This window comes from Macaca mulatta, chromosome 3 (genome assembly GCF_049350105.2).
Source record: "Macaca mulatta isolate MMU2019108-1 chromosome 3, T2T-MMU8v2.0, whole genome shotgun sequence".
Lineage (NCBI taxonomy): Eukaryota > Metazoa > Chordata > Mammalia > Primates > Cercopithecidae > Macaca > Macaca mulatta.
In genome coordinates this window covers 44,998,250-45,017,368 of record NC_133408.1, presented here as the reverse complement: position 1 = coordinate 45,017,368, position 19,119 = coordinate 44,998,250, and the positions used below count along the sequence as shown (strand labels likewise).

The window sequence follows — 19,119 nt, the reverse complement described above, 5'->3', positions numbered from 1 at the left end:
CAGACTTTGACATGGACATTTAAAGGCCCAGCCATCAGAAGGGGCAAACCCGACGGGCCCCTCCGGCCTTTCTGGGGAAGAGTCACACCCACCAGGCCTCAGGAAGCTTTCCTACCCGGCCTTAGCTGTGGGGTTGGCCCCCGGCCCTCCACTCCTCTTTGTGAACACCAGCAGATACCTCCTGTGCCTGCTGGGGCCAGAGCTGCTACCCTAAGGGGAGTGAGTCCTGCGAGCACACCCTGCAGGTGAGTAGCAGCAAGTGGATGAGAACAAATAGGCCCTGCCTCCAGAACCATCATCTGCCTCTTCCACCCCCAGCCTCCAGGGGCACCACCCACCCCTTCCTTCCCCAAGAGAGGAAATAAAAACCACCTTCACTCCAGGTCCAAGAAAAACAAAAGCACATACATTTCCAGAAGTTTGGAAAAGTTCGCTCTGCAGCAGCTGAACAGCAGATGGTCTCTGCGATGAGTTCCTTCTCGTTAAGTGCTGGATATACTTGGCTTGCACTGGACATCTTTTACTGAGGGATTCCGGCAACTGACCAGTTCTTAAACCTGTTAGAACTTCTGCTCGCTCCATTTCTGTTCCAAATGGCTGAAAGAGCTCTAGCAGGATCACACCCAAGCTGTACATATCTGACTGGAAAAAGAAAAAAAGGGGGAACTCAGTAGTGAAATACAGAGTGAGAAGAACGTTTCCATTTCTGTGTTCCACCCTCCAAACAGGAGAGGGTTTCTAAGAATGAGGATATACAGTCACCCACAAGGAAGGGAACAGAGCAGGATGGCTCATCAGAGACAGGGACTTTCACAACCCCAAAAAGGGGCATCCGTGGGCACGCAGGATGGATGGTCAGGTGGAGGGCAGGGATAATCCCCACCCACAGCAGTCACGACCATACAACTGTCTTCAGCACCCCGTAACAATCCAGGCCTGACCCAGGGAGAGGGACATGAGCTCACGCCTGCTAGTGTCAGCTGCGGGGAAGCCATAGTGGGTCGCGGGTTCTCCTCCAGTCTCACCTCTGCCTCCACTCATACTTACCAAGTGTCCTTGGTGACATTTAACAAACTGCATAAAATCTGTGATACTACTCCTAAAAACAGATTTTTTTAGAAAGGTCTTCACTAGACAAGATTTTAGGGGCAGCCATCATTTTTTCTGACAGCTCTTTCCCAATCACTAAAAAGCTCAAGGAGCCATCAAAAGGAAGAAAATTTTACTAGGCTGTTGTTTTGAAAAATGGATTTTAGCATTTCTTCAAGAAACAATGGGGATTCAAACTTTACAGCATGTTCATTCTATTTCAAGGGGAGTCAAGGGGCAGGCTTCCCCTCGGCGTTTATTCACCGAAGCCTGAAAAAAAAAACAATTAGAAGAAAGGCTGAACACAGGCTTCCATGAATTCTAGCTTCCTGAGGTGAACAGTGATGTTTTAAAGGGAAAGCTCATTTCAAAATCGATTTAGGCCAGGTGCAGTGGTTCATGCCTGTAATCCCAGCACTTGGGAGGCCAAGGGAGGAGAATCATTTGAGGCCAGGAGTTTGAGATCAACCTGGACAAAGCAAGACCCCATCTCTACATATATATATATATATATATATATATATTTTTTTTTTTTTTTTTTTTTTTAAATTAGCTGGGTGTGGTGGCACAACTCTTGAAGTCACAGCTACACGGGAGGCTGAGGTGAGAGGATCACTTGAGCCCAGGAGTTGGAGGCTGCCATGAGCTATGATGACACCACTGCAATCCAACCTGGGCAACAGAGTAAGACCCTGTCTCAAAAACAACAAATGAACAAACAAAAACAATGTGTGACACCTGTGGATTTTGAAATGGTAAAGTAGGCAACACAGATTCTACTGAAAAGTGAGGCTTCTTCTTAGGGCAATTTGAGCCACTTAATAATCTAGAGTACTTGGTTATCTCCAAAAACATCTCTATGACAGAGCTTCTGCATTTCATTGTACTGTTTGTTTTTTTTCTTTTTTTGAGACGGAGTTTTGATCTTGTCATCCAGGCTGGAGTGCAATGGTGCGATCTCGGCTCACTGCAACCTCCGCCTCCTGGATTCAAACGATTCTCATGCTTCAGCCTCCAGAGTAGCTGGGACTACAGGCATGTGCCATCGCACACAGCTAATTTTTGTATTTTTAGTAGAGACAGGGTTTCACCATGTTGACCAGGCTGGTCTTGAACTCCTGACCTCTGGTGATCCACCCACCTCGGCCTTCCAAAGTGCTGGGATTACAGGCGTGAGCCACTGCGCCCGGCCCTGTACTGTTTGTTATTTACGACTGCCAAATAAGTTGGATGAAAGGACAGAAAGCAACAAATACTACCTTGGCATCATACTCAGATCCTTCCAACTGTTCAGGTGAAGCGTACAGACAAGTACCCACTCTGGACGTATGTGTTGGTGTTCCTATCATTTCAAAAGTCACATATTAAACATTGCAGTGTTAGCATTGTCAACATTAAATAACATTTACTATGAGCAAGCAGTGTAGCTCCTAAGGTAACGACGGTTCTTTTTATCTTTATCTCACCTTTGCTATTAAATCTTTATGATTCTCTTTAAATACTAACATGTGCAACCATGTCTTTTGCTTATGCAAAGAAAACAAAACAAAACAAAAAACTTACTCTTCCCGTTTCTATTGGTCCAGTCTGCGTTCTTCTGTAGGATGTCTGTGCAGGCCAGACCAAAGTCTCCTATTTTTACTTGCTGATCAGGGCCATGAAGAAAAATATTTCTTGGCTATCAACAAACAAAACAAGTCAACTCCTTGGCTTTCTTAAAACAAATAGTAAAAACTTGTAAATGTTTTTAAGTGTTTGGAACTCAGGAGCAAGCAGCCCCTCAAAAGTTAAATATTTGAGGAATAGTTCCCAAATTTGCCTGCACATCAGAATCATCCAGGAGTTTTAAAAATCTCAACATCCGGCCAGGTGCAGTGGCTCATGCCTGTAATCCCAGCACTTTGGGAGGCTGAGGCAGGCAGATCACCTGAGGTCAGGAGTTCGAGGCAAGCATGGCCAACATGGTGAAACCCCATCTCTAAAAAATACAAAATTAGTCAGGCGTGGTGGCACGTGCCTGTAATCACAGCTACTGGGGAGGCTGAGGCAGAAGAATGGCTTGAACCCAGCAGGCAGAGGCTGCAGTGAGCCAAGGTTATGCTACTGCATTCCAGCCTGGGCGACAAGAGCAAAACCCCGTCTCAAAAAAAAAACCTCGGCCAGGCGCGGTGGCTCATGCCTGTAAACCCAGCACTTTGGGAGGCCGAGGCAGGTAGATCACCTGAGGTCAAGAGTTCAAAACCAGCCTGGCTAATATGGTGAAACCCCATCTCTACTAAAAATACAAAAATTAGCTGGCCATAGTGGTGCTCGCCTGTAGTCCCAGCTTCTCAGGAGGCTGAGGGAGGAGAATCACTTGAACCCAGGAGGCAGAGGTTGCAGTGAGCCAAGATTGCACCACTGCACCCCAGCCTGGGTGACAGAGCAAGACTCCGCCTCAAGGAAAAAAAAAAAAAAAAAAAAATCAACATTCAACCCATTCCCCAGGCCAACTGCATCAGAACTCCTGGGGGTGGACACAAGCATCAGTATTCCTAAAAGTCCCAAGGCTATTCTAAATTTGGAGAATATTAATGTAGAGCATGCTTTGTACACAAATGCCTCCCAACCCTTACTGCACATCATTACCCAAGAAGCTCTTAGAAATGACTGTCCTCGGCCGGGCATGGTGGCTCACGCCTGTAATCTCAGCACCTCAGGAGGCCAAGGTGGGTGAATCGCCTGAGGTCAGGAGTTCAAGACCAGCCTGGCCAACATGGTGAAACCCCGTCTCTACTAAAAATACAAAAATTAGCCAGGTGTGGTGGTGCATGCCTGTAATCCCAGTTACTCGGGAGGTGGAGGCAGAATTGCTTGAACCTGGGAGGCAGAGGTTGCAGCAAGCCAAGATCACACCACTGCACTCCAGCCTGGGCAACAGAATGAGACTGTCTCAAAGACAGAAAAAATAAAAAAGGTAAGGGAAAAAGAAAGGGAAGGAAAGGAAAAGAACTGTCTTGTCACATCCAGAGATGTGATTTTCTATGTGTGAGAAAACATTTTAAATGGCTTTTTCAAGGCATGATAAATCTAAGCACTGGCAGCTAGCCTGTGAATGTAACAAACCGCATGGCTCATCCACCTAGAAGATCACAATAAGCAAACAGGATGTAAAGGAGAAGTCAGCCCATAAAAGGGAAGACAGTTTCATTACTGGGAAATCCAAACTTAAGTGGGGAAGGGACCAGGGTATAACCTTCTAAGGGGATAATGCAACTCAGGCGACTTCCGGGAAGATCGTAACCCTGTAGTCCTTGACCAATGAGGAACCGAGGTACGGACTTGCACGCTAGGAGATAAATTACCTATTGTAACTGCCCTGGGTGTACCTGCCTACCAGACACACGACTTTACAAGACTGCTATTAAAAGTCTGACTTTCACTGTTCTTTGTGCCTCCAAGTTCATTCTTTGGGTTTGGATGGGTGAGCATGCTTCTTACACTATGAAAAAACTTTGATTTTTTTTTTTTTTTTTTTTTTGAGACGGAGTCTCGCTCTGTCGCCCAGGCTGGAGTGCAGTGGCCGGATCTCAGCTCACTGCAAGCTCCGCCTCCCGGGTTCACGCCATTCTCCTGCCTCAGCCTCCCAAGTAGCTGGGACTACAGGCGCCCACCACCTCGCCCGGCTATTTTTTTGTATTTTTTTAGTAGAGACGGGGTTTCACCGTGTTAGCCAGGATGGTCTCGATCTCCTGACCTCGTGATCCACCCGTCTCGGCCTCCCAAAGTGCTGGGATTACAGGCTTGAGCCACCGCGCCCGGCCGATTTTTTTTTTTAAAGACAGAATCTCACTGTGTTGCCAGGCTGGAGTGCAGTGGTGCCATCTTGGCTCACTGTAACCTCCGCCTCTCAGGTTCAAGCAATTCTCCTGCCTCAGCCTCCCGAGTAGCTGGGACTACAGATGCACGCCACCATAGCCAGCTAATTTTTGTATTTTTAGTAGAGACGGGGTTTCACCCCATGTTGGCCAGCATGGTCTCAATCTCTTGACCTCGTGTTCTGCCTGCCCTGGCTTCCCAAAGTGCTGGGATTACAGGCATAAACCACCACGCCCAGCCAACTTGAATATTTCTTAAAAGCTCCCAGATAACGTATTAGCCAGGGTTAGGAACTAATAAATCACACTAAATGGCTTTATTTAAGCAACGAGTGCAGACCCAAAACATCTCTCAAACTATTCCTATGCCAGAGAAAAACGGAACCTGTAATGGGGAGAGGGAAGATTCTATTATAATAAAAACTAAAAAATAGGTTAAAACTTTTCTTACTTTAAAAGTAATAATTTAAACTTTGTATTTTAATGTATAAATTCCTCTTTTTTAGCTTTGATCATTGTTTCAGCTATACTTGAACTGGAGAGAAATCAGAAATAAAGGTGTAAGATAATAGCTTGGATATGTCTTTATGATAGAGTAGAAAACCCTAAAAACTGCTGACATTTGACATTATATGATCAAGGAACAAAGTCTGGATCAAGGAACAAAGCTTGGTTCCAAACTTTGATGGACTGCCTTCACAGATACAATTCTTGACAAATTCTAGAACAGTTATAGAACTGAACTGAAAGAATCATCATAAAGAGACTGAAACTGACCGATTCCATAACAACATTTTCCCCTGAAGTCTTAACGTTTTTCTCATGGGGAATATACCCAGGAAAGGAAGCAGAGACCTGGTGGTTGACAGTGCCACGTCCCTGGAAGATGGCCCATCCGCAGCACTTCACTCGAAACTCTATGAAGCCATCATGAGAGAAGACTGCACTACGATCGAGGTACTCCTGAGAAATCACCCTGTCAACCAGCCCATCACCATTCTGCCCAACTCCACCAGCAGCAGATTACTTCTGAGCCAGGTACCCTCTTTTCTGCTCAGTCACTTCTGGAAAAAAGTCAGGCTGCTTAGAAACGAGCATCATCTAAAGCTGGTGAACCTGCTAAGCTCACAGCCCTTACGAGGCACGACCCCAGCTCACTCCACACACACTGCAGTGCTCCCCAAAGCCCTCAAAGCCTCCCCTGCACATGTCACACACAAACCAACACGAGAAAACACCAGATCCTGTGTGGCTGGAAGACCATTCATGTCATCTCTCAAACATACCCATGGTGCTAATCTCCGAGTGGTCAAATTAGTTTTTCCCTTTTTTGGCCAGACGCGGTGGTTCACACCTGTAATCCCAGCACTTTGGAAGGCCGAGGTGGGTGGATCACCTGAGGTCAGGAGTTTGAGACCAGCCTGGCCAGCATGGCAAAATCCCGTCTCTACTAAAGATACAAAAATTAGCCGGGCACGGTGGCAGGAGCCTGTAATCTCAGCTACTCAGATGGCTGAGGCAGGAGAATTGCTTGAACTCAGGAGGCAGAGGTTGCAGTGAGCCGAGATCGTACCACTGCACTCTCTAGCCTGGATGACAGAGCGAGACTCCATCTCAAACAAACAAACAAAAAATAGTTTTTCCCTTTTAATATATACATTTTCAGTTTCTAAATGTTTATACAATGATTATTACCTTTACAATTAAATTTTTTTTTTCCAAAAAGGAAGTCACCCTCTCTTGTACCCTACTGTCTTATCTTATAGCCATGGTGTAAAACCACTACTTACATGTGTGTATTTTAAGAGTTGGCGGCCGGGCGCGGTGGCTCAAGCCTGTAATCCCAGCACTTTGGGAGGCCGAGACGGGCGGATCACAAGGTCAGGAGATCAAGACCACCCTGGATAACACGGTGAAACCCCGTCTCTACTAAAAAAAAATACAAAAAACGAGCCGGGCAAGGTGGCGGGCGCCTGTAGTCCCAGCTACTCGGGAGGCTGAGGCAGGAGAATGGCATGAACCCGGGAGGCGGAGCTTGCAGTGAGCTGAGATCCGGCCACTGCACTCCAGCCTGGGCGACAGAGCGAGACTCCGTCTCAAAAAAAAAAAAAAAAGAGAGTTGGCACAAACAGCTCTACTAATCATAGACAGAACATATGCTGCGTTATATTTGAAAACCCTTAAGATTCAGGTTTTACTGCTGATAATACGACTTTTGGCAACGACACGGCACCTACTTGTCCATCACCCTGCGGGTTAATTTAAGGACTAAGTGACTTCATAGCAAGTACCATTAATATCACACCACAGGCTCTTTGGAAGAATCAACTTTCAAAACTTTCCAGAGCTTTCGAGTGTTATTTCTGTTGCCTCCGTAAATGTGCGTTTCTGTAAAACACAGATTTTATAGTAGGGAATCCACTGAGTTTTGATCATTTAAAACAGGTAGTAGAAAAGGAAACTTCCGGGCCGGGCGCGGTGGCTCAAGCCTGTAATCCCAGCACTTTGGGAGGCCGAGACGGGCGGATCACGAGGTCAGGAGATCGAGACCATCCTGGTTAACATGGTGAAACCCCGTCTCTACTAAAAAAAAAATACAAAAAACTAGCCGGGCGAGGTGGCAGACGCCTGTAGTCCCAGCTACTCGGGAGGCTGAGGCAGGAGAATGGCGTGAACCCGGGAGGCGGAGCTTGCAGTGAGCTGAGATCCGGCCACTGCACTCCAGCCTGGGTGACAGTGCGAGACTCCGTTTCAAAAAAAAAAAAAAAAAAAAAAAAAAAGAAAAGGAAACTTTCAATGCACATACCAGAAAAAGAGTAAGCCAATGAGACAGTAAATAAATGTATTGCCTTTGAAATGGCAAGCTAACACAAACAGTATTTTTAACTACACAATGTGTTTTGTTTTCCCTCCAAAGCAGACAGAGTCCATCATCCCCATCCATCTGGCTGCCAAGTACCACAAGGCCCAGAGTCTGCTCTGCCTGTTACGGCATGGCGCTGACCCAGAAGTCAGGTAAGTTAACTCCACCGAAAATCATGTCTTTTTTTCTTCTTTATTTTTTTTGAGGCAGGGCTCTCGCTCTTTCGCCCAGGCTGGAGTGCAGTGGCACAATCTTGCCTCATTGCAACCTCTACTTCCTGGGTTCAAGAGCTTCTCCCACCTCAGCCTCCCGAGTAGCTGGGACTACAGGCATGCACCACCATGCACGGCTAACTTTTGTATTTTTAGTAGAGACAGGGTTTCACCATGTTGGCCAGGCTGGTCTTGAACTCCTGGCCTCAAATGATCCACCTGCCTCGGCCTCCCAAAGTGCTAGGATTACAGCCTTCAGCCACAGCACCCAGCTTCACTGGCAATCATTTCTAAGTGAGGATATACCTGATATAGATTTTTTTTCAGTTCATACATTTTTTTCCACTTAGGTTTGGACTTGTTCGTTCTTCAAGGTGACAGACTACACATTATCATGTTATGAATGAGCCAATGTCTTTACTGAGTAGATGAGATAATCTGAAACACTGAGAAAAATCCAACATCACAAACATTTTGCCAAATCAATGCACATTCTGAGGATTAAGTGCTCAATGGTGGTGTTGTGAGGAATGCAGTAAAGTCCTTGCCATAGCCCTCAATAAGTTTAACCACCAAAGTTAGGTGTGAAAAATAAAATATAGGTAGACAATAGATTTTCTTTTTTGTTTGTTTGTTTTTTGAGACGGAGTCTCACTCTGTCGCCCAGGCTGGAGTGCAGTGGCGCAATCTTGGCTCACTGCAAGCTCCGCCTTCTGGGTTCATGCCATTCTCCTGCCTCAGCCTCCCAAGTAGCTGGGACTACAGGCGCCCGCCACCATGCCTGGCTAATTTCTTGTATTTTTAGTAGAGACAGGGTTTCACCATGTTAGCCAGGATGGTCTCGATCTCCTGACCTCGTGATCCACCCGCCTCAGCCTCCCAAAGTGCTGGGATTATAGGCGTGAGCCACCGTGCCCGGCTGATAATGGATTTTCTTGTTTATTACTCTCCACTAGAAGGTAAGTCGCATGAAAGACAAGTTCACCTTGTGCACCACTGTATCTCCACCACCTCAACCAAATCAATTACTTAGCAAGTGCCCAGTAATACTATCTGAGTGAATGAAAGAATTAAGTAGTATATAGGCTGGGCGCGGCGACTCATGCCTGTAATCCCAGCACTTTGGGACCCCAAGGTGGGTGGATCATGAGGTCAGGAGTTCGAGACCAGCCTGACCAACATGGTGAAACCCCATCTCTTTTTTTTTTTTTTTTTTTGAGACGGAGTCTCGCTCTGTCACCCAGGCTGGAGTGCAGTGGCCGGATCTCAGCTCACTGCAAGCTCCGCCTCCCGGGTTCGGGCCATTCTCCTGTCTCAGCCTCCTGAGTAGCTGGGACTACAGGCGCCCGCCACCTCGCCCGGCTAGTTTTTTTTGTATTTTTTAGTAGAGACGGGGTTTCACCGTGTTAGCCAGGATGGTCTCGATCTCCTGACCTAGTGATCCGCCCGTCTCGGCCTCCCAAAGTGCTGGGATTACAGGCTTGAGCCACCGCGCCCAGCCGGTGAAACCCCATCTCTACTAAAAATACAAAAATTTGCCAGGCATGGTGGCAGGCGCCTGTATCCCAGCTACTAGGGAGGCTGAGGCAAGAGAATCACTTGAACCCATGAGGCGGCAATTGCAGTGAGCCGAAATCACGCAACCACACTCCAGCCTGGGCGATAGAGCGAGACTCCATCCCAATAATAATAATAATAGAACTTCTTGCCCCAAATCCTTACCACGCTCCAGAAAAACCCACCCGACCTGTCTTGCTCCCAGACTCTCCCTTAGCACCCCACCCCAGCTCTGCAAGTCCTCTCGAAGTCCCTTCCACATCTCGACCATCACAGACTCGCCCCATTCTCCTCAGGGGACCCTTTCCTACCCTGCATACCGCATGCGCTATGTGAGGCTTCTGCACCCCTCTAGAACTCTGCCAGCTTCCAGTATTTACTGAGCTGTTTCACTGTTTCACGTCTATCTTCCCTGCTAGACTGTAAGCCCTACAAAGGTAGGGGCCACCTGCTGTTTCACCATATCCATAGCCTAAGGCCTCACGCTGAACAGATATATGTGAACTAAAATCATTTTCTAATTTCAGCAGAGGAGTTAGATTTACATAATAAACCTTCCCTTTTCTCTGCCAAAACAAAGGAATTTTTGGAAGTGCTTCTGTGATGAGGGCCAAGTTGTAAAATGCTCATTCCACCTAGCTTGGAGCAGGGAATGAACTTCAGAATGACCACAGGTCTTCAGATTCAACCCCTGTCACTTCTTCTGCTCCCTACACACTCACGCATAAAAATGTCAGGTAGGAGAGCAGAGACAGAGCCACTAAGAAAGGAGTCAACAGGAGTTTGGGCCTTCACGGCTCACTTCTATGGTGATAACAGATCACACTCAAGTCCACACAATTTCACGGAAAGCCAGTAACCCAGCCCAGCACTATGTGAGGTGCCAGGCTGCAGAAATCACTAAGATACAGCCTTGGAGGGACACAGCCCTAGTAGGGGCAGCACGGGTAAAAATAGGCCGCTCCAAGAAGCTGGGCCTCCTTCACGACATTGTAGAAAAGTGAAAAGAATTTTTCAAAAAAAAAAAATTTATGTATATAAAAAATGAAGCTAGGCCCCATTGTATAGGGATACATCCCACCACATCCCCCGAAAAACCCTGGGATAGCGAGAAACTACCCAGCAATACAGATTGTGAAACACATCCTTAAGGTAACTAAAGGGTCTGACTTCAAATAAATATTGGTTTCTTAAGCATTAACTGTTCACGTAGAGCCATTCCCACTGTGAATTCAGTGTAACGTGTAATCAATACCCATTCTAGGGACACAACAGGCCTCACCACACTCAACTTAATACTACTGCACTGGCCAGTCACTTCCACCACGTGGGCAAAACCAGGCAACAGAATGCACAGGATCCTGACAGACATTCAGAATAACGCCATCACGTGTCTCCGCATCTTGTGTGCACACGGGGCTCAAGTTAACGCTCAAGGGGAAAGCAACAAACGTTCACCACTCCACCTGGCCATAGCATATGGTTGCTATCCAGTTCTCTCCATTTTGGCCCAAAATGGTGCCGATGTCAATGCTATTAATGAAGCCAGCATGACACCCCTTCACATGGCCGCAAACATGCTGAATAAGGAGATGATGGAAATGCTCATTGCCTATGGAGCAAACGTCAACTGTGCTGTCTCTTCCACGGGAAACACGCCCCTGAAGCTTGCAGTGTGCACCGCATCCAGCAAAGCAGGCCGACTGCTCGGGGCGGGGGTCAGCTGCATCCGTCTGCTGCTCACTCACGGAGCCAAAGTCAATGCCCAGGACTACAAAGGCCAAACAGCCATCCACGAGGCATGCTTTGGAGGCAGAGAGGCAATCATCAATCTCCTGCTTGACTTTGAAGCAAATGTTAACATTTTAACAAGAAACGGGGAATCTCCAATTTATATGTACCTTCAGCGCAGTTTCAATGTAAGAGATACGGCACTTCTGGCCAGGCTACTTTATCACACTTATCCTCTGAGAATGACCAATAACCAAGGAATTCTCCCTGCAGGAATCATGCTACCAGAATTCCGCCTCTTAAGGGACACCCTAATAAAGCAATCGCAAAAACCTTTATCCCTACAGGGTATCTGCAAAAGAAACATCAGGAATATTTACGGGGAGAAATACAAACAGCACTTGAAGCAACTTCTCCCGGTGACGATATGGAATTCTGTCTACTGCTGTTACGACCTGGCATACCTCCTGCAACAAGACCTCCCAGCTTCACAGCAGCAGGGACTTCCAGCCACTCAAACTGCATTTTCTGGCTAGACATGTCCCAGAAAATGCTTAACCTATCACCTTTGACATCCCAAATGTACAAACTACTGGTTCTTGAACACTTTCCAAAAAATAAAGTGATTTGCCTACTAACATTTTTGTTCCTAGATTTGTTTTTTCATGCCCTTTCCATGATTTAACTTCGGGCTGAAAAGTAAGCAAATTAATGTCAATCTCTTCAGCCAACGACACAAATGTATTTTCTCTCTTTCTTGATAGTCTTTTGTGGATGAGAACCAAATAGTCATTACAGACTTTTTTTTTAGACGGAGTCTCGCTGTGTCTCCCAGGCTGGAGTGCAGTGGTGTGATCTCGGCTCACTGCAAGCTCCGCCTCCCGGGTTTACGCCATTCTCCTGTCTCAGCCTCCCAAGTAGCTGGGACTACAGGCGCCTGCCACCACGCCCGGCTAGTTTTTTTGTATTTTTAGTAGAGACGGGGTTTCACCATGTTAGCCAGGATAGTCTCGATCTCCTGACCTCGTGATCCACCCGCCTCGGCCTCCCAAAGTGCTGGGATTACAGGCTTGAGCCACCGCACCCGGCCTACAGACTTTTTTAAAACAGCAAAAAAAAAAAAAAAACTTCCCATTTTGTTAAACTTTAAGATGAGTAATTATAGAGTTTACCTCTAAGTCTGCAACAATAAATGAGTATTTCTGTCAGCACTAAGTAACATTCAGCACCACTGATTTTATCAGTACTCAGAGCACACTTACTACCTGAAAAAAAGTACTTATACTCCACAGAGGATTTTCAAATGCCCAAAAATTACTACTTTAAAAAAGTCAACTTACAACCAAGTGCAGTGGCTCACACCTGCAATACCAGCACTTTGGGAGGTCAAGATGGGAGGATCACTTGAGCCCAGGAGTTCAAGATCAACCTGGGCAACATAGCAAAACTCTATCTCTACAAAAAAATTGGCCAGGCACAGTGGCTCACGCCTGTAATCCCAGCACTTTGGGAGGCCGAGGCGGGCGAATCACGAGGTCAGGAGATCGAGACCGTCCTGGCTAACACAGTGAAACCCCGTCCCTACTAAAAATACAAAAAATTATCTGGGCGTGGTGGCGGGTGCCTGTAGTCCCAGCTACTTGGGAGGCTGAGGCAGGAGAATGGTGTGAACCCAGGAGGCAGAGCTTGCAGTAAGCCGAAATTGTGCCACTGCACTCCAGCCTGGGCAACAGAGCAAGACTCCATCTCAAAAAAAGAAATTTAAAAATTAGCTGGGCATGCTTGTAGTCTCAGCTACCAGGGTGGCTGAGGTGGGAGGATCGCGTGAGCCTAGGCATTGGAGCCTAGGCATCACGCCACTGTGCTCCAGCGTGGGTGACACAGCGAGACGCTGTCTCAAAAAACAAAAAAATTTCAACCTAATGTTTTCTCACTCTGGATCTATCGAACAATGATTTGTCTGACAGTAATTATAACCTCCTAAACAAATGAACTAGGACATGTAATCTTATTTAATTCAATGAACCATCGTCAAGTCATCCCTGATACAAAGCTACCACTGCTTTCAATGATTTCATCGCCCCCACTTACCTTCAGATCTCGATGCACAATTCCCATGTTATGTATGTAAAACACACCTTCTACCAATTCTTGAAAAATTTTTGTTGCAACATTGGCCATAACATAAGGACCTTGAAGTAAAAAAAATAGTTTTATTTCTGTAATTTTTTTACTCATTACGTTGGCATTTAAATATTAATGTCGTTCTAAATACATTAACATCTGACACTTAAGAACAATCAGATTTTCAACAAAGTCAAGGCAGAATGGTCTAAAACCTAGAAATAAGCAGAAAGGGTTCCTCAGCTAGCAAACAAACCATCACAAAGCAGCACTCAACAGTTGATGGACTCTGTCAACCAGAAAGAAAGTACCTCTAACTTCACTCAGAGCCCTCCCCTGTATTGATGACTTTTTAAACAATTCTTGGGTATCAGGCAACTAGATTTGATAAAGTTTAGGTTCCCTTCAACTCTTGACATTCTGGGATTTAATGCTAATAAATCTGGTATCCTAACCACAGATGATTAAAGATATTATTACAAATAATGGAGAAAGAAAAAAGATAAAATATGTTAGCTCCAGGAGTACAAGTCAATCATCTGGAATGCCTCACTGTCCAAAAATGACACGGCATATGGCCGCAAAAATGTAAGTAAATTAATTCATCTATTAATATGATGACATACATTTAGAGGATGGAGAGGTTTTATAGGACTCACACAAAAATTGGTAAAGAAAAAATTCTGGCCAAGCACAGAGGCTCACGCCCATAATCTCAGCACTCTGGGAGGCGGGGACAGGAGGATTGCTTGAGATCAGGAGTTGGAGACCAGCCTGGGCAGGATAATGAGACCTTGTCTCTACAAAATTTTTTTTTTTCAAAATCAGCCAGACATAGTGGCATGCACCTGTAGTCCCAGCTACTCAGGAGGCTGAGGTGGGAGGATCGCTTGAGCCAGGGAGGCCAAGGCTATAGGGAGCAGTGAATGCACCACCGCACTCCTGCCTGAGCAACAAACAGAGCAAGGCTCTGTCTCAAAAAAATAAAACAAAATAAATAAAAAAGAAAAACAAAGCACCTGGAGGCAACTCCTACATGAGATGGGGAAGATGTGACTGTGTCTATTTCCTGGCCCGGCAGACCCAGATGGTACTCACAGGCAGACTCGTCCACACACTCCCGGCTGCGCTTGTTTCTCTCGGCTATCCAGTCCCACAGCGAGAGCTCACACAGCTGCATCTGGATGTGCAGCATCAGGTGGTACTGGGCCTAGGAGAGGAGGTAGTGCCGGCTCCCATCTTTGCACGATTCACTCGCATTATTCATTTAGCCAACAAATACTCATCTGCCTATTCTGGGCCAAGACGGTAGGCCTCTAGGGAAGTCATTTAACCTGTGTGGACTTCCCTTTGCAAGACAGAACTGCTGAGGACACAGGCCTACCCAAGAAGGCCAAAGTCTAATGAAAGCAACAGATAAAGAGAGCAATGATTAAAACAGGGTGTTGTAATACCAGCAGAAGGGGGGGCCAGGCTGAAGTCAGGCAGGAGTCCAGTGGCAGAAACTCTCAACTGTGACCCGGAGTAACTGGTCCTGAAACTGGGCTGCTTGCTACATAAACAGTTTTTAAAGCTAAGAGAAAGCAACAAAGAATGGCTGTATGATATTCTACTACTCTATATATTTCTACAAAGTATATATACTTTGTCTGGCTTCACATTGTACACAACTAATAACTTATTCAATAAAAAGGTAAGCAAACATTAAGCTTACTGTAGCCCACTGTATATACCATCTGATTGAGGCACCTAACAAAATTTTCCAAATAAAATACAGAGAAATGAATCAATTCTGATTAAAAGTCCCCCAAACTCAAATCATCCAGATTCAGGTGAAAGTGTTCAAAGTTCTATGTTTCATAAAAAAGCACAGACTCAGACAGGCGCAGTGGCTCACACCTGTAATCCCAGCACTTTGGAAGGCCAAGGCGGGCAGATCATGAGGTCAGGAGTTCAAGACCGGCCTGATCAACATAGTGAAACCTCGTCTCTACCAGAAATACAAAAAAATTAGCCAGGCATGGTGGTGGGCGCCTGTAGTCCCAGCTACTCAGGAGGCTGAGGCAGGAGAAGCGCTTGAACCTGGGAGGTGGAGGTTGCAGTGAGCAGGGATCCCACTACTGCACTCCAGCCTGGGCAACAGAGCAAGACTCCGTCTCCAAAAAAATAAATAAATAAAATAAATGCACAGGCTCGGTCGTGTGCAGTGGCTTATGCCTGTAATCCTAGCACTCTGGGAGGCTGAGGCGGGCGGATCACCTGAGGTCAGGAGTTCAAGACCAGCCTGGCCAACATGGTGAAACCCCATCTCTACTAAAAATACAAAAAAATTAGCTGGGCGAGGTGGTGGGTGCCTGTAATCCCAGCTACTCGGGAGGCTGAGGCAGGAGAATCGCTTGAACCCAGGAGGTAGAGGTTGCAATGAGCTGAGATCATGCCACTGTACTCCAGCCTGGGTGACAAGAGCAAAACTTTGTCTCAAAAAAAAAAAAAAAACACAGGCTCAGAAACACATATTCCGGGACAAGAATTAATTCTGCACTGTGTCTATGTAGATGGTATACACAGTTTTATAATCCTAACAAGACAGATTATGTGTAGACCCTGTTAATTTTCATGTTTTTAGTTTTATTTATTTATTTATTTATTTATTTTGAAACAGAGTCGTGCTCTTGTCACCCAGGCCAGAGTGCAGTGGCGCAATCTTGGCTCACTGCAACCTCCACCTCCCAGGTTCAAGCGATTCTCCTGCCTCAGCCTCCTGAGTAGCTGGAACTACAGGCACACACCATCACGCCTGGCTAATCGTTATATTTTTAGTAGAGACGAGGTTTCACCTTGTTGGCCAGGCTGGTCGCAAACTCCTGATCTCAGGTGATCTGCCCTCCTCGGCCTCCCAAACTGCTGAGATTATAGGCGTGAGCCACCACACCCAGCCCAATGTTCATGGTTTTAATACTACTACTTAAAATACTGGTGAAAGCATGGTGGCAACATGACCATGGAAAGAGGGTTATATCAGTATAACCCTCAACAAGAGCATCCTGAAAACTACAACTAAAATAAAATCAATTTTAAAATGAAAAAGAGTATCCTGAATACTGACCTGGTAATCCTACTGGGACTCACCTAAAGTCATGCTACAAAATCTTTTTTGCATAAATATATCTTTATAGCATGATGCTAACATACAACAGAAACAGAGTGTGAGTGAGGCCACTAACTCAAGATGATGTGGAGCTGAAAATGGCCGGGGGAGAGGCCAGAAAGGGATGTGGGGAGTTAACTAAGTGAAGAAGGGAGAACCGAACACAAAGGTCACATGGCAAGGGGAACATGGCCAGTAAAAGAGACCGAACGCAGGGCAGAAGTGCCGGAGGTGAGAGTGGGTGAGAGAAGGCCACACACCTGCACAGTCCTCAATACAATCACTACTGGACGAACTAGGAAGGTCTAGGAAAGTAATCTACCTCTGTCTGACCCAAAAAGTTGACATTTTCTTCGGAAGATTCTTCGGTGGATGTGAAACTATCATCTAGGTGGGAATTACGCCTGAGTGGCAGCTGCTGTTCCATAATTGAACTGGTAGACAAACCAGCCAAGTCATTTTCCTGGAGCTCCAGGGTTGACTCAAGTTCACCGGAGTCTCTTATGACTAAACTGGTGGTATACTTCACTGACTTGTCATTCTGATTTTCAGTGTCAGATTCTCCAAAGCGTTTTCCTTTTTCTGGGGTGGGCTCAGCAAAGACAATGGATGAGCTGCTACTTTCATCATTTTTAACATCATATTGTTCTCTGAAAAAAAAAAAAGGTAAACATAAAAGTCAATGGGCTGAGCGCAGGGGCTCATGCCTGTAATCCCATACTTTGGGAGGCCAAGGCGGGTGGATCACTTAAGGTCAGGAGTTAGAGACCAGCCTACCCAACATGGTAAAACCCCATCTCAACTAAAAAATACAAAAATTAGCTGGGTATAGTGGCATACGCCTGTAATCCCAGCTACTGGGAAGGCTGAGGCAGGAAAATGACTTGAACCCAGGAGGTGGAGGTTGCAGTGAGCCAAGATCGTGCCACTGTACTCCAGCCTGGGTGACGAAGTAAGTGAGACTCCGTCTCCAAAAAAAAAAAAACAAAAGTTGGCCAGGTGCAGTGGCACATACCTGTAATCCCAGCACTTTGGATGGCCAAGGCAGGCAGATCACAAGGTCAGAAGTTCGAGACCAGCCTGGCCAATATGGTGAAACGCCATCTCTACTAAAAAATACAAAAATTGGCCAGGCGTGGTGGCATGCACCTATAGTCCCAGCTACTCAGAAGGCTGAGGCAGGAGAATCGCTCGAATCTGGGAGGCAGAAGATGCAGTGAGCCGAGATCGCGCCATTGCACTCCAGCCTGGCCAACAGAGTAAGACTCCGCCTCAAAAAAAAAAAAAAAAAAAAAAAAAAGTCAATGTACAGGTCTGGCACAGTGGCTCACGCCTGTAATCCCAACACTTTGGTAGGCCAAGGTGGGAGGATCACTTGAGCCCAGGAGTTGGAGGCTAGCCTGAGCACCATGGCAAAACCCCATCTCTACAAAAAATACAAAAATTAGCCAGACATGGTGGCACAAACCTGTAATCCCAGCTACTGAGGCAGCTAAGATGGGAGGATTGCTTGAGTCTAGGAGTTGGAGGTTGCAGTGAGTTGAGATCATACCACTGCACTCCAGCCTAGGCAAAAGAGCGAGACCCTGTCTCAACAAAAATAATAAAAAATAGGCCAGGCACAGTGGCTCACACCAGTAATCCCAGCACTTTGGGAGGCCAAGGCAGGCAGATGACCTGAGTTCAGGAGTTCGAGACCAGCCTGGCCAATACGGTGAAACCCCATCTCTACTAAAACTACAAAACTTAGCCAGGCATAGTGGTGCAGGTCTATAATCCCAACTACTGGGGAGGCTAAGTCAGGAGGATCGCTTGAACCTGGGAGGCAGAGGTTGCAGTGAGCTGAGACCATGTCACTGTACTCCAGCCTGGGAAATAGAGCAAGAATCCATTTAAAAAAAAAAAAAAAAAAAAAAAAACTGACAGGAAATATCTGAAAGGAAGAAATAACTTAACATTTTGTAATGAAAATAAGCAAAGTCGAAAACACTCCTCCTGAGGTCCTTGTAGCAAAAGACAAAGATAGCTCAATGCAGGCCAGGTGCGATGGTTCACACCTGTAATCCCAGCACTTTGGGAGGCAGAGGCGGGCGCATCACAAGGTCAGGAGATCGAGACCACCCTGGCTAACATGGTGAAACCCTGTGTCTACTAAAAATACAAAAAATTAACCAGGTGTGCTGGTGGGCGCCTATAGTCCCAGCTACTTGGGAAGCTGAGGCAGGAGAATCGCTGGAACACAGGAGGCGGAGGCTGCAGTGAGCCGAGATTGCGCCACTGCAATCTAGTCTGGGCAACAGAGCGAGACTGTTTCACACACACAAAACCCAATGCAGGTGACAAGAGGTAATGTCCTAATATATAACAGGACACACCCATTCACATACCTGTCCTCTTCCTGGTCGGAGAGTACTTCCAGAGTTGGCAACTCAATGGCAGCTCTGTCTGCTGCACAAAAACAAACAATCATCTTCAAACAGCCCAGTTTTTCAATTTGTAGTCAAAGACTGAGTTAAAATATACAAACTGTGTCAAATG

General features: G+C 46.2%; 2 protein-coding genes across 8 annotated transcripts in view; one reads left to right on the top strand and one right to left on the bottom strand.

The window, feature by feature from the left end:
* The window catches only part of EIF2AK1 (eukaryotic translation initiation factor 2 alpha kinase 1), a 42,242-nt gene that overhangs the window by 3,131 nt on the left and 19,992 nt on the right, over positions 1-19,119 (bottom strand). For 3 of the 7 annotated variants that reach the window (XM_077996168.1, XM_077996167.1, XM_015133257.3), the window contains 7 exons: positions 18,969-19,029; positions 16,904-17,231; positions 14,532-14,643; positions 13,401-13,501; positions 2,653-2,767; positions 2,349-2,431; positions 409-642 (listed from right to left, as the gene is read on the bottom strand). In XM_077996168.1, coding sequence (XP_077852294.1) covers positions 409-642; positions 2,349-2,431; positions 2,653-2,767; positions 13,401-13,501; positions 14,532-14,643; positions 16,904-17,231; positions 18,969-19,029 — 1,034 coding nt within the window. Of the gene's footprint in view, positions 1-408; positions 1,360-2,348; positions 2,432-2,652; positions 2,768-13,400; positions 13,502-14,531; positions 14,644-16,903; positions 17,232-18,968; positions 19,030-19,119 lie in introns of all 7 variants that reach the window. The other 4 variants (XM_077996170.1, XM_077996169.1, XM_015133258.3 and 1 more) reach the window with 2 other exon arrangements.
* Positions 5,769-11,845, top strand: ANKRD61 (ankyrin repeat domain 61). Its single transcript, XM_015133263.3, has 3 exons — positions 5,769-5,984; positions 7,864-7,961; positions 10,843-11,845. The coding sequence occupies exons 1-3, from the start codon at positions 5,769-5,771 to the stop codon at positions 11,843-11,845; spliced, it is 1,317 nt and encodes a 438-aa protein (XP_014988749.3).

Coding starts and splice junctions, on each gene's coding strand:
- ANKRD61 (XM_015133263.3), top strand. CDS start 5,769: ATGGGGAATATACCCAGGAAAGGAAGCAGAGACCTGGTGGTTGACAGT. Junction 5,985..7,863: donor GCAGATTACTTCTGAGCCAG/GTACCCTCTTTT, acceptor TTCCCTCCAAAG/CAGACAGAGTCCATCATCCC. Junction 7,962..10,842: donor GGCGCTGACCCAGAAGTCAG/GTAAGTTAACTC, acceptor TACCCATTCTAG/GGACACAACAGGCCTCACCA.